This window comes from Varroa destructor, unplaced genomic scaffold, assembly GCF_002443255.2.
Source record: "Varroa destructor unplaced genomic scaffold, Vdes_3.0 BEIS01000006.1, whole genome shotgun sequence".
Taxonomy (NCBI): Eukaryota; Metazoa; Arthropoda; class Arachnida; order Mesostigmata; family Varroidae; genus Varroa; species Varroa destructor.
Window position 1 is genome coordinate 23,933,790 of NW_019211459.1, and position 22,287 is coordinate 23,956,076.

General features: G+C 42.2%; 1 protein-coding gene and 1 long non-coding RNA gene across 5 annotated transcripts in view; one reads left to right on the forward strand and one right to left on the reverse strand.

Moving 5' to 3' along the window:
- Window positions 1-74: 74 nt before the first annotated feature.
- On the reverse strand, window positions 75-20,864 carry LOC147755008 (uncharacterized). Of its 4 annotated transcripts, none has more exons than XR_015329876.1 (4): window positions 20,262-20,864; window positions 5,509-5,927; window positions 5,063-5,364; window positions 75-337 (listed from the first exon to the last, which is right to left on the reverse strand). It is a non-coding gene; the product is annotated as an uncharacterized LOC147755008 (long non-coding RNA). The 4 variants fall into 4 exon arrangements; XR_015329875.1 differs by lacking the exon at window positions 5,509-5,927 and adding an exon at window positions 14,786-15,680; XR_015329877.1 differs by having other exon boundaries at window positions 5,513-5,927; window positions 20,262-20,863.
- The window catches only part of LOC111252791 (uncharacterized), a 35,596-nt gene continuing 24,274 nt past the window's right edge, over window positions 10,966-22,287 (forward strand). Inside the window, exon 1 of the mRNA XM_022811239.2 lies at window positions 10,966-13,055. Coding sequence (XP_022666974.1) covers window positions 13,013-13,055 — 43 coding nt within the window. The 5' untranslated portion in view covers window positions 10,966-13,012. The remainder of the gene's footprint in view (window positions 13,056-22,287) is intronic.

A 22,287-nucleotide genomic window follows, 5' to 3' on the forward strand; every position in this document is an offset into this window, starting at 1 on the left:
ATTTAGGACGTTTTTAAAAAAGTCACCTGATAATATGTGGGTAGTCTTTATACATTTATGAAATTAGCAGGAGGTACGCAAGTCATTGCAACAATGAGCAGATTTATTTATTTAAAAAAGACTTTCAACTGTAAATAGATTTACATACAGTATTTAATCTATTTTATATTTGTAGTCTCGTAATAGACGGAAATCCTACCGCTTTAATTAATGCTATTGAGCTCGGTTAGCGCGTCGTATGTTGTCTGCCCCCGTCCGTAGCCGAATTCTTCTGTTAAGTGGAAAGCGAGGAACCGTTTAGCGTGTACCCCAGTACACGTAGAGCGCTAAATCAAGCCTGTAATGTAAGTCCTAGGTGAATTATATTCATGTATGTAATATTATTCTGCCTCATATTGTAAAAACTGTGCAAATATGCTAGCTCTGAAAAAATGGTAAATGTATGCAATATCTGGCACGCTTCTGCTAGAAAATTTTAGTTCTTCCGCTACATTATCGTGCCTTTTGCCCCAGCGGTCCGACAAGTTTGCTGATGCCCTTGGCGATAGCTGAACTCGAGACTCCTCCTAGGACCACCGAGTAATTGATTTAAAAACGCTTTAATAATTTAAGCAAAATCTTCTTCTTGAGCTTGAAAAAGAGGACCGACGAAGCAAAGTATATACACTGAAACACTATGATATGGTGTTATCTTTAAGTTTTGTTGACCTGTAAATGCTTCGCAGCATAAGAATCTGTAGTCGTCAAGATTATGTATATGTTTGTTCGTTTATATATACTGCTTTCCAGTACCATACGTATACGTCCAACCATGAGTGAGATTTACGTAGCAAAAACTGCTACCTAGATATCTGTTTTCCGCTGCGGCTGTTTCTTTAATCCATAGTTAATTCTGCTTTATTTCAGAAACCGCTACTTCGCGACAGGTATAATTACGTAATAAGGGTTATCTCGCGGCGTTACGTAGGTTTCAACCTTTAAATAGGTCCTATCCGAAAGATTTTATTAAGTGCCTTTGAAAAATATCTCGTTGCATTGGTATTTACTGCTTAGATAATGATGCAACGGACGTAATGATGCGGTTGGTACCTGATCAACCGTGCCATATCCTTAGCAAGTAAATGATCGTACAACACAGCTATGACTGAATTTTCCTTAACTTTATTGTCATTCGGTGCTTGTGAACACAAATAGATACTTTTTTTTGTAATAAAAAAGTGTTTTTGTTTGCTCCGGGCCCGCATCTAGCCCTGAAACAAAGTAAACATTTAAGGTTGGTTTGCTCAACCCATAGTTGTGCAATACAAAATTGTTTTACTGAAAAATATTAGATACAACGGTCTCAGTACACCTCTCAAATATGTATGAATGTGGATACATTTTGTATGTCATATATATATATATATATGTATAGCCGGTGCAATGAATAGCGTTTCTAAAGCGAACGAGTGTAGGAAATTATTTTCCATTATGTAGCATAAATTACATACAAGCTAAAAAGCGTTGATAAAACAATCTATCGATTCCAGCAGAAATTCACTAGTTAGTAGATCCCTCGTTGACAATAGTTTACGGTTTAGCTATTATTCTACGACATAGAAATGCTCATGCTCAAGTTGGACTATGAAATGAGTTTCCGCTCTCATTCCGTTGCCGCTAAGTTAGTAGATGTTTTTAGCCTGTGGAATTAGTACAAATATATTTTCTGTAGACAAATATTATTACATGTTCAGAATGTATGTGACCACGCTAACTACGCGATGAATCATTCAACAATAGCGATTCACGATTGGCGGACCCTTTACCAGTGGCATTGTTTATTATACTCAGCTATTGAGTTTCTGTTGAGCTACTTCCATGTCCTTCGTCTAGAGCCTGATACATAGGACATTATTTTTCGCTAATGCTGAAGACAATATCCTGGTTACGAGTCAAATACCCGCTGAATAACGATTACGTTTTATTTTACTCTCTGTGGACGACTGGTTCACCTCGTTAGTTAGACCATCTCCAATAGAGGAACAAATGGTCACATTTTCTCTAGTTCAACCCCATCTATTCTCTCAAAGAGTATACATATAATAATAGGACTTTTGGCACGCAAAGCATATGTTCAGGTAACTGAAGCACGAAGCGATGGGCTGGCCATCGAGGAAAACTCCGTCCCTTCTTCATTTATGATAAAGTCACAATCTAAATAGCTTTCGATTTGTATACGAATGTCGCTTTGTGCAGGGATTTACTGTACAAAACAGTGCAGTGACAAGGCCCCTGGATAAAGTAGTAAAAGTCTAGAAATCGGAATTATAAAAAGATAATCAGTCTGCAAATTACCCGTACTACCCGTACGACAAGTGTATGTAAAATACATACTAGACATGCGCCAACAACAGAATGTCGGTAAAAAACAAACACTGCATGTGTAATAGGGAGGAAGTTGTTGTATTCCCGCTGAAATATAGCATGTTCTGAATCTTGCTTAATCATCCATTTAAATTACTGGCAACGTTGGCTCAACTAGTCACGCCTCTGTCTGCCCGTGTTAAAGTGAAAGAGCTGCAGAAAGTGTATAATTCAACGTTGATTTGTTGAAACTTACTAAACCGGCAGGGAATAAATTCCGAAATGAAGATATATTGCAAGCCGATTAAATCTTGCTAATGTATAGCAAAAATTATTACATTACCACTAGCGATAGTTGGAATTTTTTAAAAGCGTGCTTGGTACATTTACGAGGAAAATGCGCGCCATATATCTTTCATGCTAGAACTGGGAATAGTTAGATTTAAGTTAGTAGCCCGGAAAGTGGCAGCGGTCATATTTATCTTACTTGCTGCGTACGGAATGATGCGCATGCCTGCAGGGAAACCTTCGCCATCCAAGAACCGTAACCCTTGTCGTTCGAGCAGAGATGATCGATGGGTGGGCATACGTCGGTCTGCTCTGCTAAGACGGACTATCGGCCTAACGTTTTACCCGATCCTGACCAAAACACTAGTTAGTCATAAATTCATCTTTCGTTTGACTGCAGCATCTATATGCATTGCTGCTGAGCCACCACTGTTGAAGAAGTCTTTGGATGAATAAGCAAGCGATCGCTTGCGTCGATTCAGAAACGAACGGTTTTCTATGGGAATGAATAAAGAGTCACCATTAATTTATTGTTAACTAGCTCAATAGCACAATCTGGTGAACAAAATGGCCCATAGTACTATAAATCTGGGTGGTTTGACCCGCCATCCGTGGGTGGCTGCTAAAGGAGTGATTGACGGTAGGTAGTGTCGAGCTAGTTCTGATAGCGTTCAGACAAAGAGCGGGACATTAAAGATGATCATTTTTCCGACGATATGAGACAACGTGAACTCAACGTGGTCAGCAGGCCGGTACTCCGATCGTGTTCAGATGAGATAGATGCTAATTTCTTACTGTAACAGTTCTCTCCCACATAGGACACACGTTACATATTAGAGCTGGCGTAATGAATGCCTATGCTAGCTACTAAGTAAGGAAAACTGCTCAAAAATGTAAGCGTTCGATGCGTAGTTACAGATATGGAATTGTTGCTATAAAGCAAATACGACCAAGGCGAATCTTCGAAGGAAGTTTCTTACGCTTCGTACATGTGGAAGATTTGTTATATCTATTTTACCTCGAGCTTGCGTATGTAAACCGTTGCACATGGATCGATTATTGGCTACGATTGGTATACGATTTAACCAACCGTCCTGGCGACGACTAGATCGTGATATGACGGGCTAAAAACAAGGTGATTAAGTGATATAATCGCAGACAGGTGCGGTGATCGAATCCATATCTTACCTTTCTTTTTTTCGACAAGGAGACTTCCGTTGAAGAAATGCTCTAAAGATATTCACAGGGTCCGAAACAGAATTGGAATACGACTGATAGCTAATCGTATTATTGTCTGTAAGGCCAGTAAAGGACTACTTCGAGTTCTACGTCGGGTACTGTTTTAGTTAAGCGAGGTTTCAGACGGCCGGTGCTTAGCACGAAAGCGTGTCGATGTTTGGTTTCGAGCCTGCACCACCTGAGTGCCCTTCTGTTTGTTACGAAATCATGCAACCACTGCACCATTACACGAATCTGAAGAAACATTACACATTATCTCAAAGTAGTTTAGTTAACAGGTTATTGTAGACTATGAACGCCCAAAAACTTGAACCTAAGTCACAGTCCAATATATTTTTTTACAGACTTGGAAAATCCCTGCGTATGCCCCTTCTTGGGGATCTCGCCCTTGAGGCTGGATGCCGCCAAATATTGTTTTCGCGCACGTTCAAGGTAGTGAGCTTATCTAGGATCTCTCGAAATTCTAAATTAAATTCATCATAGTAAATCTGCTCCTAAAAGTAAGAAGAGCCGAATCTATCCGATAAATAGCTCCCCGTGTTAGTCAGGCTTTCAGAAAGGAGATACCCTATGATTTTCCTTGACAACTGATAGGAGCACATGTGAGAATTCAGATTAAAACTATTCAGTGTCCGGTCACGAGGACTCGCCTGACAGGATTCATCCTTTCTGCCCGCGCTGCAGTTGAATCGCGTAAACTTGAAGAAATAGGAGAAGACGTACAAGGAGTATCTAATGAAGAGTTTACATTTATGTTGTAGGAAGGTTGCACATTCTTGGCCCTTTTATGATAATAGAAATCAATGGTTAAGAGATATGCAAACAGGGAAGCTGCTTCATTCAGGACACTTCGTACATATAATTTCGTATGTATCTCTGGACAGGGGTGCCGTACAGCGATTGTACGGAACAGCGTGCTGCTTGTAAGGCAAAAAACGTAATCTTATTTTATAAGACGCTTTCGGATGGCTTTGCCTAGCTAGATAAATGACATTAATACTGTTATTCAAATTCGATCAAATGCCGTATCTTAAATAATACTAACAGGCCTGGCATTGTTCCGTAGCACTTTCATACCAATGATTGAGATTGAGCCAGCACCACGAATAGGCCTAAGCATGTCTGCAAGAACTGGTGTAACGTAAGCTAACGAAGACGAAAATGGTTTAAAATTTAAGACATGAGTACGCACCTTCGGGGCTGACGATGTAGTAATGAGTGGGCCTCTAAGTCCCTATTACTTAACTTCGCTATCGTCGTCTTTAGACCACGTCTATTTCGGGTCAAATATGTGCCCTGTCAACACTTTCTTGAAATATGCCGGACTCCATTGTTTTTCACTCATTGATTTTACTTAGACGCTGATGGCATCGGGAGCTCGCTTTCACGGTTCACTGCCATCGATAGTAATTTCGGTCGCCTAACAGCAGTACTCGAACCAGAAACTTTAGGCTACCGGGAGGATGTTGTAAGTGCCACCATTGTTGAATTTTCCTGCGCGGAGATCGATTGCATCATCTTACTTTAAAGCGCTCATATTGGGTCAACAATCTTTTTCAACTGCAGTAATTGACTCTGAATATCATCTATATTCATTTTATCGTATGTGTATCTTAAACATCCGACATAGATGCTTACTCACTGTTACGTAGATCAGTTCATGACTCACTCACAGATTCGCGTGCCACCAATTTGATTTGACAAATGGGCATCCGTTCGCATTAAGTAGCACGCTAGAGGTATTGATACAGTGGCCTACGTCAGTCTAAGGTTTTCCTAATTTCAGATGACGCTATCTACTGTGACGTCCGGTTCCTTCCTCGTCCTTTAAAGCTTTCAGGTTGGCTGTGTTTTCTACGCGGTTCGGCTATAGTGCTAGCTATACGTGTTCATGTTAGCGAAAACACACTAACGGCGTAGATAGCAAATCGGGTTGGTATTTTGATTGAACGCGTACTTGCTCATATCCCTCCTGGGGTTGTCGTATCCTCTTCAGTCTCAGGCGGAGGCGACCTTCATCTGTAATTACGCCTACAGACGAATTTAACCCGCAGCCCCTGAAGAGTGATCGCATGATCAACAAGCTTACTAATCAACGCACTCCTGCTAGACCATTGGTCATCTTTGAGAGAACTAATCTTCAGCGAGTGTACATGTATATCCACATCAAATGTAGCTGCCGACCTGACGTTTCTGCTGGCGCCAGTGGAACGACCTCTATGCGCGAAGGTACGTCTGTGAACGTCTATGTTTCCTAAAGTTTTGCTGGGAGAGCCACTTACCGCAGCTACTTGTGCTCAGTCTTTTTTTCGCCAATCTGAAGCTCCCTAGGTTTTAGGCAAATTTCTGATCAATCAATCTCAACTGTTGGTTGTTTGCAGTCTTCACTACCTTCAAAAACTAGCTTCCATTAACACCAAATGCCGCTAAACGGCCGAAATGTTTGAACCTTGATACTAAAAATAGGACAGAAAGGCTTGCGATAAATCAGGCCTCACCTACGCACCCGCTATACAGACCTCATCTCAAACCCTCGTCGAATTGTAGTTCAGCTGTTGGTAGTCTATATTCGGCTTGTGATTCTTATTTGTTCTTTTTTTCGTCCTGAACCAGTTGTATATAGCGAGAATCTAGTCATATCGCTCAGTACGTAATCGGTGACATGGTCCCTGCATGTCGCATCACAGTAGTAACGTGTTTGCCTAAGCATAGGACATGTGAGCGTTTCGTGTCAAAGGCAAAGCGGCTGAGACAATCCTGAAGCATTTCGTATAGTCTCTAGGTATCATTTTGGAATTTTATACAAAAAAGGTACCATGTAAAACGTTGAAAACGGAATTACGAATGTAGGTGCCTTCAGATGAGGTCCTAACCAGAAATGGCTAAACCGATTTAACATACGGAAGTTCCAAACACTTTCATTATGTACCCATATGAATGGAGTACACAGAAATGGGTATATTCTTGGGAAAATAAGAGCGAAACCGATTTTTATCTGCGGTAACTTATTATTATTATTAGTTAGCAGCCATGGACGTGCAATGCCAAATCATCTAGACCACTCTATCGGATTTCTATCAGTTAATTCATGTTTAGCTAGAATAATTTATGTTCTATGATATACGTCATTCTATATTGTGCTTAATTAAATATTTTTATTTAAATTAAAAAATCCGACCGTTTGACATTGCAAATTAGTGCACTACGTCTAAAGCCGTCGTAAACGCGATCGCCATGAGGCCATTGTAATTCGGCTAATATTCCGATTAAATAAACCCATTTTTCTGTAGACCCGTCCATGTAGGAGCAATCTAACAACACGGTATATAATCACGCATACGAAGTACGATTGTTGTTCGAAATGAACAAGACATCGTGTCGTCAATTTCATACCGAACGTGTTATACGTTAACTTACGTCGAGTTGTTTTAACTTACGGAACGCATGCAACCGATACCTATGTGGTGGCAGAAAAAGGCTGGACTGGTCGAACATGTAACTTTCGTGAAAAAAAATCAAAGAGAGTAAATAATTGAGCATTTAGGTAGGTAACGGATTAGTCGAGCTCTCGGCAATGGGCAACACCTCAGGAATTATTAAACTCACTATACCTGCGTTTTCTTAAATTATCATGTTTGGTCGTCGTCAAGATAACACGGGCTCTAAACCGTCTGGAAATGTGAAAAGCAGACGTATTGATATAATGTATCTTTGAATATATGTCATGTTTACGTACGGCATTAATCTCAGCGTGAGATCATTGCCAGCTTGATGCAACAACATAGAAAAGCTTTTTACCGGTATTTGATCCTTTGTCAGTCGTATTTAGTTTACAAATTAGTTAATATATTATGTACTGCTCATAGAGAATTCGTCGAGTAGGTAGAGAGGGGCGCACTCTATCCTCATCGTCGCCATTTGTTTATATCCTTCGTAATTAAAAGTCAAGAATAGATCCGGACTCATTTGTGCGTTGTGTGCACCTAGATGCCCTGACGTGGCCACACGGAAAACGTATCGAGTCACGCTCAGTGCTATCGTTTAGACACGCACTTAATACAGTCACGTCGTGTTCAGCCTTTAACTTAGGTAAGTTCCACAGAAATTAAGGCCACGCCTTAATCAGTTTGCAATTATAGAGTTTTCCGATAGTTTTCGAACCAAAATTGAAGCAGATATTCTTAATTGTAAGATCCGTGTAACAGCCGAACGTCGAACTTTCTTCTTTGTAGCTCAACTTATTTTAAATAGTTTATAACGGTAGATTGTTAGTTCCTTGGCGAGATTGTGGCTAGTCGCGCGTAGGGCTTACTCAACGTCGCATAAGGAGTATCTTTTACATTAAATGTGTAACCTTCTTTGGGTCGATAAATATCAAACCTACCTTTTTTTTTATGAACTAAGCAGTATTTGTGCCTAACTATCGCCATAAAATTGTAACTCAGTTTCGTTCGCAGAAACTCCACGTACCTTCGGGGCGTTATATTTGAGTTCGAGGAAGATCATTTTGACGATTTTAACGCATCTACTAGCGCTGCTGCCGCTGAATCTCAGCGTCCGACGCCCGACGCGACTCATATAACCCGAGATATGTGACTTTAAAAACCACTTAGGTAGGAAAGTGTTCAATACCTATTCGATAACTCGGTATTTCTATTAAGCACAAATCTATTATGGTTAAGAGTTAAATGGATGAAAAACACTACGAACCACGATTATTGTTATTAACGCGAAACGTTACGGTGGTAATATCTTCGATAGTTTTCCCACTCTGATCGCTTGTACATAAATATAAATACTCATAGGTTTAATCTTTAATGACCTTTGCGCATTTCATCCCTATCATAAAACCAATGTGACCAGCCTAGTAATAGGCGTTTATAATCTTTGTAGAATGCTAGAGCAGTTGCGCTCCAATTCTATCGCTATCCAGGTTCAGGATAGGCAGGCTGGCAAATCGAAGGCGTATACATTCATTAGTTTTTAATGTCTCCAATCCACTCTGAGTCTCTCGAATTGCACAATGCCCCATGTTGGCAAATCGCTTGTTGATTTGGTCGACACGATCCAGCGCCCCATAACTAAACCATACGCCAATACCTAAGCTTAAAACGAGGAGACGCTGGAATTCACCGGAAGTACGACCGTAGTACAACTTCGAATCCAAACTACTAGTAGCTCCGATTTATTCGATGTGCGATTATCTCTCAAAAGCCGTGGAAGCTATTTCGAAAATATGGTGGGTGTGAGCTCAGTTGGTAACTCCGTGCTTTGTTGTACACTGGCCAACTATAAAAAATGGTAAGGTTGTTTTACATTTACTTGTTTGCTATCTATCAATTACACTGTACAGATTTAAACGAAATCAACATTTTTACGTACACTCATAGCATACAGGTAGGCTATATTATTCGCTTTTTTTTTATGTCTAATAAACCAATCACCCACTCGAGAATAATTTTTCAGTTTTATATTGAAAAGGCTACCCAACTCGTATTGGTAAAGGAGTGTGCTATTCATGCGCCCCGCTGGTTTAATGGCCAAGCCTTTATACAAAGCGAATGAGGTCATTTATCAACGGGAGAAACCAAAAGATCGTATATATATATATATATATATATGACTATATGCTTTTCTGGTATTCATGATACCCTGCTTCTTTGCAGCTCTCAGGGCGGGCAAGCTCTAAAAATCGGGTCCCATCTGATTGCACCATGCTTTGGACATATGACGGTTGGCCAGTATTACAGCGTTCGGCGTACAGAGTGGCTAGCAACGTATGTAAAACGCGAAAAAAAACCATACCTTTTCGACAGTTGGTTCTAAACTGAGGGAGGATAACTAGAGATCGCGTTAATGTCCGGTGCAAATTGGGCTAATGAACAGAGCTGCAGGTTTATCCATAATTAAGTAAACTTCCGCGGCAACTTTAAGCTCCAGCATCGCTCCTAGTTGATCGCAAGCTAAAGGCCGCGTTCTAATTTGAATCGATTGCTGATTGAACCCGAAGCAGACAGCTGTTTCGCTCAGATTTAGTGTTATAGAGACACATTTGAGAAAATGGCGTATGTTTCCATATATAAAAAAATGTAGTAGTTTATCCTTTTTGATACCCAGCCCATAGGAGTCGGTACTTAGTCTATTGACGGCTATCATCATATGAGTGCCATTGCTCCGTTAATGCTACTGGTAGAACCATGTTCTCTGAGCATGAGGACATTCCACTGTGCTAGCGGGACTAACGTAACCGAGAGAATTTATAGCTGGAGACGATGGACGCAGACCAGACTGAGAGCCCACAACCATAAGGTTACGCTATGGTAATCTCTTGCGACCCTTTTGAGGCGCTTTCGCCCCATCTGTCTGAACTATTCGACTCTCCGCTGTACCCTCACCCTTATCAAATCAGGAGTCTCCAGGGCTACCGCTGATACGATGGATTTCTGTAACAAACGGGCTTTGGACATAACACATGCTGTAATATCAGTCCACAAATAGCTATGCGCTTGGAAGCAACAGTTTCAACAATACGGAGAACTTAGCGAGGATAGGATAGGATAGGATAGGTCTCACCTTTATTGACCTTTGGTACTCAGCTGCTGCTGGAAATTGTACTATACCAAACGCTGTTGCCACTCATACTCTTCATACGAGCTTGGCCCTTGTGCTTCGAATGCTGCGGGCTGATTGAACCCATGTACATATGCTGTATACCAACACACATTTCGAACACAATAGAAGTCGCTTTGGGCGAATAGTCTTTGTATGGTTTATCACTAAATGCCAGTTTCCATAGCTTTCCAAACAAATTTTGCTTGTCAAATTCAATCAATAGCCGACTGGATCTCCCCACGCCGCCTTACCTACCACGGTACACTAGCCCTGGACTGACTGATCCGCTCGCTCCAGGTGGCGATTGTCGAAAACCCAACTACCTTGCTGGGTTAATCTGTCGGCGCGGCGCGGCGCGGCGCGGCGCAGGTTCACTGCCGCATGGGCATACAGGAGGCGAGAGTCGCACCAGAAAGGGCCCCGGTGACGTCATCGGGGCATGTTGCCCGCCACACGGTTGATGCCATCCAACAACAGCAGCAGAAGTAAGAGCAGCACAACAGTGCCAGCCAAGCGGTGGTCTGCTGTTCTGGTAAATGAGCTCACGGATTATAGAGGACGACTGACCTGCCGCTCCTGCTGCTATCTCTCGATAGGCGAGTACGGAAAACGATGACGGGTGACTCTTTGCGGCGGAGAGCGACTAGGCGCCATCCTCCTGCCCTTTCTGATTGAGTCGGCCTTAGCGAGGGTCGATATAGGGCAGGCAAGAACGCCGCTGCAGCGTTGAGCTCTACGACAGAGCTAGCGGTAGTAGCAGCTGTCACGGAAAGACAGCCATTGGTAGACAGGGGTTGTCAGATAGGGAGCTTTGCTGCTCCTGCTGCTGTTGTTTCTGTTAGCACCTTCCAGGACAAGCAACGCTGGCAATGGTTGTTTTGTAGCGGTAAAAGCTGTCTGTCACTGGCGAGAAGAAACGAGAGGTCCGAGCGATAGCGTTCGGTCTGACCAAATTCTTTCGAAGCAAGACTTAAGGTAGCAAGCTCAAGCCACGAGCTTCTCTGACACGGGATCCGTGACGGTGCTTAATTGCTTGCGTGTTGGTTCCAACGTGAGGTTCATAGCAGGACGCGCAATTTTTTTGCAGGAGCAGGTCTGTCGTTATGTTATGAGTTGTGCGTTGCTAGCGGCGATTCAGTGACGAAATTCGTGTGTGTTTCGAGTCGTTTCAAGTGACTTGACGTATAACGTAGCGACGGCGGAAACAGAGATCGTCTCCTAGCCAAAGGTGGAAAAAGGGACGGACCCAAAGCCTGGAATAATTGTTCAGCAACCGCGATTTATTGCATGTTGCCGCGGTGATTTTAAAGGTCGTTTAGAAAAGAAAAATGCAGGCAAATCGACAAGTTTACCGGACTTGTAGCTTGCTACCGTAGCTTGTTGATAAACGCAGGGATGTTGTCTACTTTAGCAGAGTCTTTACAATTCAACCAACAAAAGGCATAAAGAAGCGTACGGCCCGGAGTGATCATAGTCAATTATTTACGTTACCCAGTGGTGATTTCGACAACAAAACAGCTCTATTAGAAATTATTCTGAGTCTGTAGAGAGCGTTGCTTGCTGCGATTAGTACCACGTGTGAGCATTGATCGTAACTCTACGCTAATGTCATGTGAATGTGTCTTTAGTGAACTGAGTGCTCACTTACTTAGCCCATCGATGTTGACAATGTTGTAATAACAAGCGGCCGAAACTGACAGACAACGAAAACGGCCTATTCCTTCGTACGGGCATAGGACGAGATCGATAGTGTGTCTCTCATTTTCCAGATTATACTATCTGTGCCTTTTGTGGAGCTCGTACTGGTGAGGTATTGTTGTTGTTTGTATTGCTGTTTTCGTGTTGTCTTTGTTGTTATTGATTGTTTGGTTACCTCCACTTTTTGAGTTAGCGACACTCGCTTAAGGGGTGTCTCGATGCGCCCAGCGTACAGCCGCGTCATCGCCGGTGCCACCATCCCGTCGTACTATTCGAACCCCGCAAATTTCCAGGAGACGGAAATCGCTACGGGGAAACCGGCGCAGTCCGCCGCCGCCGCTCTGCGAGCGCCCATCAACGCGCTGGCAACCTTGATTGCCGCCACTTCATCGTCGATCTCGGTTAGACACCGTAACTTGATCATAGTCCATATTTTTAATAGGTGTTATCCAAACAGCTACCTTGGTGTTTGCGAGTTTGAACGGTGCTGCTATCAACGACCTCAACAACCTTCGATAAAGTGTCGGCATCAATACCAACGACACTGTCATCTGGTAACGCGTGCCAGCTCAGTAGTTGACAGCCTGAAGCATTTCAGGCAGCGATACCGAAGCGAAAACTTGTTTTGCTACTACGGTCTTATAAACGATTCGAAGAGGCAGCAGCCGGTATCGGCGGCTTCTGCCGCGATTGGTGTTGACGGATGTGTGACGAACACAAACGGACATTCGCCATTTCGTTTCACGGGGACTTGCAGAAAGCGTGATCACAGTGATCCGACGGTCCGCACAAAGGCTGGCGGCAAAACTCTCTTATCGAGACGGACCTCAAGATGGCTCCCCGTCCGGAACATCCCGAAGGAGCTCCGACGCCAGGTGGGTATTTTGCCGCTGTAGAGCTAGCTAAAACACACGTGTGTGTTTATACATGTGTGAGTGCCCCGGTATCAACGTTAGAGTGTGGGTTGTCTTTATATGCATCGTGTCATGCGTTGCACGATTCCGCAGGTGGCGTGCACGCTAGTAGTAGCTAAGGTGAGGTCATCGTTGGCACGACAACGCACATTGGGTGGCTGAGGAAAATTGGGCCGATGCGCTAGAGATAGGCTCGTTATGGGCATAACTAACTTTGATCATTCGAATTAGTTGTGCTGGTAAATGCGTAATAATGAAGCGAAACAACAAGACGCTCTTAGTAAGAGAAATCGAGTTCGTATTAGACATGATGTAAAAATCTAAAGTCAATATACATAAAAGTTACCGCATGCCCTGGCCGCCTAGCTGATTTGTACGTAAATGTTGTGTGAATACGTTGATGTTGCGCATTTACAAAGTAAATTCGTAGGTCTTTGAGCGGACCTCTATAAACGATGCCGTAGATCTTACTCTAGATGCTAACGAATCTCCCGAAGGAGGTTAACTGCTCTGGATTAATTTTCAACAATGCTAACTCGAAATGTGTTTTTATTGTGGGCGCGTCACCGTCACCGTCACATGAAAAGATGGCGAAAGTTTGAAGTTTTGGTGCTTTAAAAAACGACAGAGGCGCCAATGCTGTAGTGCCAGTTTAAGGAAGATTTATTTTGCTGTAAAGAACAGATCGCTATTCATAGAAAGCAAAGGGAAACCTGCTTAATCATTGATTCAAGCTGCCAATCCAATAGTTTTGCAATGCCGGCTTTGAGACACTTTGAACTTACCGTGAAGGAAAGCGAATCAAACATCCTTTACAGCGCAGCAAACCTTCCCTATGATGAATTTCCCCTTAAATAGAATACGACCTTTCGACGGTAGAATTTACAGATATTAGGTAAATAAAGCCCACCCAGACGGGACCATCAAATGCCTTATCGGCCCTCGACAATGAACCGGGCCTCCACACAAGCGTGGTTATCTGTCGGCCGTGACCTTAACATCAACCCAGTTAGGCAGAGTCTGGCTTTTTGCCTCCGAGACACCGACCACAAGGTGCAACCGCTTTCACCGAGCTGGCAGATGACCGTAGAGACCAGACAGCTTGGTCTTGTGTCACTCAATAAAAGATTTCACAAGCACTGTTTGAGTCTAGTTATTTAACCCAAACTACTTGGCCAATGGGTAGGACGCTGATACAAGCTGTTGACATAGCTGGTCCAAAGTAAGGCGACGATGCACTGGTCCGGCAGCGTAGCTAGCTTAGTCAACGGAACGGGTCCGGCATCCAGACTGCCACTACCGCAAGTGTGTTTCGCGCGACATGTACAGTCGGTAAAGGCTGTGTTTCGATTAATCCTTGGTATCGTTCTGCCATTATTGTCTGATAATATAACTGAAGCGGGACAACATATATATGACATTTACTAACCCAAGTCATATATTATAAATATCGATATGTTAATGGAATGTTTCGTGGCTGAAAATAGCAGCTCTCGACCGATTGTCTACTTGATTATTATTATTGGAGTCCCGTGATGCTAAATGTCGCTTTCGCCTAACGGAGTCCGGTTCTGTAGGTTGTGTTTTTTCGTATCTATATAAATGGTTCTTTTGATATTGTTACGTATCAAACACTAGCCTATTTAAGCATCCATATGCAGTGAAAGTGCAGGAGAAAAAAGAATACGTACGCTAATTTAAGACTTCCAAGTTCGTCTAACGAATGTTATTGTTTCCAGAGCTCGATAAATCACACGTTTGGAGTTTCAGAGAGATAGAGGTCGTTGCAGTCTACCTTTCTGGTCATAGCGGCAATATAGAAACGAAATATCTGGGATCGACGCCTCGCCGTCTGGTCGCCGCCGACGTACCGCCATGAATGTAAACGCCGATACAGATTTGTAGATTGTCTCTCGGTTCCTCTTTGTCGCAACATAGCCGCCTACCATGCTTGAAAGTAAAGTTGTATCGCTTTATTAGTGGTAGACCGGTGTGAAGTAACTCGAATCGAAACAGAATCATTTGTCTGGACAAAGAGGTTCCACGATGCAATCTCTCCTCCATTCACACCTATGTTCTCCAATTGAATACCGTCGACGGGTTTACTAATATGATCGTACGTGAAACATCTACAAAGGTTGTACTAATTGCTGTTGTCGTTGTTATATCCAACGCCTTAAGGCTATCCATTAATCAAGGTTAGGTCCATTGAGGCGATTCTTTATTTGCGGAAGAACAGACGACGCCCGCGGAGCGGCTGATCCGATAAGACGACATTCAGAAGTGTTGGTGTAGTTCTGGCGACCGCTTCTGATGGGCGCTTTTACGTCCGGTCTGGTTGACGGCTGGACCATATAGACAGAAGCTTTGTTTGCTGTCAGGCCATAATCGACGGCACTTTGCAGTGAATTTCAGCGTTATATTACATCAAGTAATTTTGCTTAGGTCCAAAACGACGGACTAAAGTACCGATCCAGCCAAAAATATGTTTTGATTAGCGTTTGCCTCTGAAAACATGATTCCGTTGTTGTCCATTGCAATACGAATGCGAGTGACTAAGCTAGCGGCTGTTACGGCTATCGGTAGCTGCGAACATTAGAAAATACAGACACAATAAAAACAACAAACAGGAAAGATATGTGTGTGGGTAATCACAATAGTTTTCGTTCGTGGTTCTTCCACTTCGTGTTTTGATTCTGCTTATCATTTGCCGTTGCGTAGTAAGTTGCGTATGATGCGGTTCGAATCGGGAGCAATGTTGCTTCACGTTAACGCATGAAAGGAACTTAAAAAAATTCTAATTTTTTTCATGTAAGCTATTTACTTAATTGAAACGATGCAGTATAATTTGCTACATATGGCTGAGGAAGTCATATGAAATCTATTAATAAGACAACCTGTTTTAAGTTAATCAAATAATAAGCGACCCTTAGTTCCGTACGCGTTCACCTGTATGGCGAGTAACATTTAGATCTTTCATCCTTTTACACACTGATGGCTCCGTGAAGCTGGAAAGTTTTGCACCAATTAACCTCAAATGCCCCCGTTTCGAACACAAGAATCCTTTCTTTTAATTTCGCGCGTTACCACATTTCGCAATAGCTATTTCTTAATGTCAAAAATTACTAGACGTCTTACTAGATGGATTATTTTCATGCAGTTTATCCATGCCATATTGTTCAGATATTTTTGCTTTCATTCACTGATATTACGACAAAAATTTCGCGGACTGGGAGCAAATTTCTATTGTGAACGAGGGCAGGAAAGCTTAACGTAGGGGTTTTGCTGATTTTGTCAGGATAGGGACAGACCACACTAATAAAATTGACCACAGAGCTGATAGCACGCGACAGAAGACCGACGGAAAAATTACCTACCTAAAGTATTGACTCTTAGATGCAAATCGTTGTTGCCCTAAACATTATTAGTTGCAATTGATCTCCTTTACTCTATGAACTACCCTTAGTAAGCTTATGTTCATAACAGGAATCGAAAAATTGAATCATTTGGTCGAAGGAAAAGGTGTCAGCCGAATTTCGAAGTTGATTTGCTACACCCTGTACGGTAGTGGGTCGAGAAGTAGAAAATTAAAACGGTTCTTTCTCGGTAGCTTATCCAGGGCTCAGAAAAAGCTAAACGCGGTATTACTTATGAATTTATTGAACATCTACTGGGCATTACGGGAAAAAATGCATTGAATTGTTCAGTTTTTCTCCTTCTACATTCTTGTCTAAAGTTACAACTTTTGTTGCGAGAAGGTTTAATTAGAGAAGTGTTATTTTTTGGGTTCGTCACGCCCATATGACACACCCGAATAAATACTACATGAACTTCTAGATTAATATAGTACTATTTTATCTTTGTTGAGGATTCATCCGATATGAAGGATAAAATACCTAAGAGGGCAATAAATCTAATAGAAGATCCACCTTCTTCGTTCTACAGGATAGGCCAATTATTGATGCTGCGTAAGTAGCTAATACTGTCGTAAAGCGCTGCTTCAGACGACACGCTCCCAACGCGAAACGAAGTACGTTCCTAAAACGAACGCGTAACCCGTGATTCGAAAACTTCGCTGGATTAACCTAATGAGCCTGTCAGTTTCTACGCAGCTTTCGTTCTACGTGATTTATTTCATAATAAATCTGTAACAATGTGTAGAACAATAACAAACGCAGCAATGGAATATGCAACGTACTGTCCGATGCAACATCCTAAGAAACACGTCCTGTTTTTATAGTTTGTAGTTAATATATCGATAGCGGTTTGCTTGGGATGCATCGTATTTAAGGTAAACTTAACAAGTTGCTTCAGACTTCGATTACATCGATAAATGAGCGGTGTTTGTCAGCTCAGCCATTGAACCGTGCGATAAAGTTGCGTCCGCACATGCGACGCGATTGCCGTCGCAAAAGCAAAAAAAGAAACACATAAAAAACACAAGCGATCGTCTTGGATACAGGCTAAACACAGTAGTCATCATGTACGAATTATCATCTGCCAAAACAGTCCTGCTTACAAATACCACCCCGTATTATCGTGCTCAGGACCGCGTGTTTACCGAGACAAAAGCCAATCTGCGGAAAAATAGGAGCAGCATTATGGCCGATTGGGTCGCCGAACAACGTCGAATTCTCACATCGCATATATCGACATCTTCTTGTTTCAGAATTTGCTGTATCAATTTGTTCGCCATATTGCACTGCAGTTTACGTACGGCACGGTGCATGTAGATCAGGTATATAAAAAGTGACAGATGTCAACCGTAACATCGAATTCGGCCTCGGAAGTAGCGCAGAAAGAGGTTGTTTCTAATGTGACGTGCTATGTTGGAAAATCAGGGGCCCCCTTCCTGAGAGAACTTGGGGGAATTTAAATAGGCATGCAAAAACGTTCATCGGATATGATTGTTTACAGATAGTATTAAAATATAAATCGTTCGAAGAGCAAATATTCCATTTGTCAAATCATTGCGGCACAAACGCGCCTACCACACCATGAAAGTAATACTAGATAAATACGTATGACTCGATTCGATAATACCCCCCTGTATCACAAGATCGAAACTTTCAGCCGATCGAAGTAACTAGTTTTTTTGGTTTGAATTCTCACCGTACTCCAATACGGGTGATATTTCAGAGCATAAATATTGTATATCGAATAAGTTTAGGACCTTTCTACATAGCTGCTCCGGGCGGTTGTGCTTCGGGGGTCATTTATTAATGAGTGTCATATTCTGGCTCGACTATCGACTAACACAGGGTCAAATGATGGTAGCTATACACGCGCCACATGAAGTATAGGACACACACGCACAGGACTAATGAATCAAACGATCAGTTTATCCTTGGCTTTTCAATGGCCTAACGCGTCTGCGCCTGGATGTCAGAATAACTGACGCGCAGACAATGCTGAAAGAAAACAGAATAGACCCATTTTCGCGCCTGATCCGCAATAATGCTACTACTGTTGCATGTCGTGGATATCATGTGCATATGGCTGTATGCGTACACTCGACTCTTGCCTTCGTTATGCATTACATGTGAAGTACTAGCAGATCTTTCGTAACATCTAAGTAGCCTCGAGTAGTTGTTGAATCAGTATCACAGTTCCAACACTTCATTGTAGCATAAGCGGAAGAAACAGTAGGGAGCGCAAAGACCACCTTGATGTATATTGAAGTTCGATGTTATACTTCGCTTGCTACGGTTCGTAGGTAAGCGTACGTACAGCAAACGGCACGCTAATGCTCAAATTTTATGTCTTCTAAACACCTTTCTCAGGATAGGCGTGCAATATACTATCGAGTCGTAGCATTGCAAACTTACATCAAGTTAGACAGGTCAACATACCCACCACTATCTTTTTGAAGCCACTTCCCTCCAAAACCCAGTAACAGCTATCAAATACCAGAAGCTATTCCATGTCGTCGACCATATATGTCTTATTTTCATCCCGATGAAGCGCAGATGGCCATAATGTGGTTCTGACCGACCAGTGAAGCTTACCGTTAGCAACCTAATATTAGGCTTATTTTTGATAACAAAACGCTAAAGGTCGCCAATTAGTTCGCGTCGAAGCAACTAAATGCACAGAGCTCACAGCTGCACGATGTTCTGATCAGAATAGATTTTCGCAATTAGTGAACATGGCAATACAGTTAAAACGAACCGCGCACAGCGGGATGCGATATTAGCGGGCCATTGGCCGCTGTTTCTCATCGCGTTTGGCATAGAAGATGGACATTATTGCCCTGTAATCGCTGACGAGCGGTATTTAACTTCAATTGTATCCCTTTGGACTTGCAAGCTTATTTTAGCTGCGTCCTTACTTCGCTTTGCTGATATGCTATTAGTTTCTATCGAATGAAATGCTGATAACGGCGTTCCGCTAACTTCTATAGAAAATGTCAAATATGTATATAATCATCATCTAACGGTCATCTGGTCGATGAACGGTATAGCTAAGTAGCATTAACTATAGGTGTAGGGGTGTTCAGGGTGAATTGTTTAAACTAGGTTAGCAGGTTTCCAGTGAAATGTTAGATCCGCTGATCTTCTAACAACGTTCGTCGGAGCTAGGCGGTTTAGACAGGCAACCCTGTCATATCACTGAACCTAGATTGCCAATCAAGCATTGCTGAAGTGATAATGATTCAGCGAAATGTGCGATTTCGTTCGTCCGTTACTGAATTGGACCTTCTTTTCGAACAGTGCTGCCGAACTGGGTCACACGAACAAAATATAACCTTGACCGCACGCGTCGCTTTACTTGTACCAACTCGAAAGCTATACGCGTTTTTCCGGCCGATGCAATCATATTGACACGAATGGCATCTGGTTATGTTATATCGACATCGATCACTCCTGGTCATTTTTTCGCTAAAGAGTCTTAGCGTAATAATGGATCTGCCAGAAAAGTAATGAAACCAAACGTCGGTGGCGCCATGGAATTCTCCCTGACATAACAATGACAGCATAACTACAAGAGTAAACAAATATAGCTCTCGCAAAGTGTATAAATGTATGTAATTTCTGTTACTAGCAAAGCTTCTGTGACTTGTGGCCGAATTTTCCTATCATCAATTCTAAAATCATTTGACAACAGTTAATCACGGTTGGCTTATTTAAATGAAATAGGAAATAGTTGTACTTTGCAATAACTTACAGTGGGTGCTTTTAAGTAGATCCGTAGGCGCGTTAAGTAAGTATGAGGTGCTATTAAACTTTCTTTTTCCAAAAGCAGATTGGATATCATTGGCCATCAGATACCGTTGTTGTTGTTGTGCGCAGAAGGGCGGATATGAATTTTGGCTATTATCAACCAGCTCTGTCCGTTCGAGTTTGGAAATCCTGAATTCGTAGGGTTGATCAGATGTTGTTTACTAAATTTAAGGGCGCGCCACTTACTGAATTCGGTTGCCGATAAATGCAGAGCCCATTCTCAATTCTTATAGAGAACATTTCTCAGTTACTATAGAAATATTGACGCCAATTTCTGCCATAGGGACCACCGCTGAGCATTTGACGAGATCCAAATGAACTTACGTGTAATATCGAATTCTACGTAGAAGTACGCATGCCCTGCAGGCAGAGTCGTGAAGTGATTTGCTCACCGAGCAAGCTTCAAGCCTGAAATAAATCGCACCCAAATCTATTCTGCCGCCCATCTGTTTACATACTACTAGCCAACGACGCAGAACTGAGCGAAGGGTTTTCAGTAATGCTGCTACAAAACGCATCTGCGTAGGGACTGTAGGGCGCCACAGTTAAACTGGTAAGCGCAGCTGCGTTAAAACACTACCTAAAACTAAATAGATTGTTATGGTTCCGGTGGGCATCATACGCACTGAGGTATGCAGAGTCCGAGTGCTTTATCAATCACAGAGTGTAATTGTAAAATATGACGATTTTCCAAATTATTCTGACAGAAATACTAGACGTCAGCGTCTGCTCTTCATCTACTAGAGCTCTTATACAAAAATGAGCAGATGTGTACACATACGCGTGTTTGTGTGCGTGTGCCAGTATCGCTAACTGGAATTAGCGAACAGAAGGCAATTTTTTTCCGTTTGGTTTAGATACAGTTTCATAGCGTTGTTTTATCAGAAACTGCTTTTGTAGGTCAAGCCTAGAGCCTGCGCCTTAAATGCGTTGCAAGCACGTGAAGATCGGACGCATATAGCTCTGATAGACTGGTCGGTGGCCATCGCGCCAGCTACAGGGAACAACCATAAGCCACGTACTTTGTGAATAAGACAGGTCTCAAAGAAGACACAGGTAATTTAGTATATAGGCGGGGAAAAAGCACCTGGAAAATAGTCTATGAGGTAAAATTGGAATCTTTAGGACTTTCTATGGACGTAGTAATTGGGAGAATCATTGTAGATATATTCGTGCAAACATTAAAACCTATGAGAGCCTAGTAGAAACTATCCCTGGTAAAACTGGCTACCCAGATTACTAGCATCAAGGCTATATTCTTTGGTAGATTTTTTATACAGTGTCTAGGAGGTAGCTTGAAAACTATTCGTTAAGAAGCCAAATTCTGTAATTATAAATTGATCAAGGGAAAATTCATTAACAAGGTTCTATCGCGTTAGATTGATGCCCACGGTATACTCATGTCGAGAAAATACTGTAAAAGTGGATAAATTACACAGTATAAATTAGCATATAATAGACGGCATTGATCAGGGTTGTTGATATTAGGCATAGTTGAATTACGAAGAAAAGGCATGGTGTCAGTTCTTCATAATTGTCTACGCCATTTCTACCCTGTTAATAAACTCAAAACAGGCCTACAGGTTTGAATTTTGAACGTACCTTGGAACATGAAGTGTTTCGCAGGCGTGACTACTTCATTTTAGACAAACTTGGAGACAAAAGCGCCCGGGAACTACGAAATAAAATGTTTTACGACACAATCAATAGTATGTCGAGGTGGTCTTAGAGCAGGATAGCCTTTAGCTGCCGCGGGTTTACCTTAACAAGAATAGGCAAAAGGTACATCAGGTCGACGAGAGACCGCGTAAAATACAATTTACGCAAGTCAACATTTAGTAACCATGCAGACATACTCACTAACTAGGTGTGCAAGGTAAACTCATGTATATCGTAGAAACGAACTGAGGGATTCTCGCTTGTAGCTTGATATATTAGTAAATTTCGTAGAGTAGGCACGAAGTAGGTCT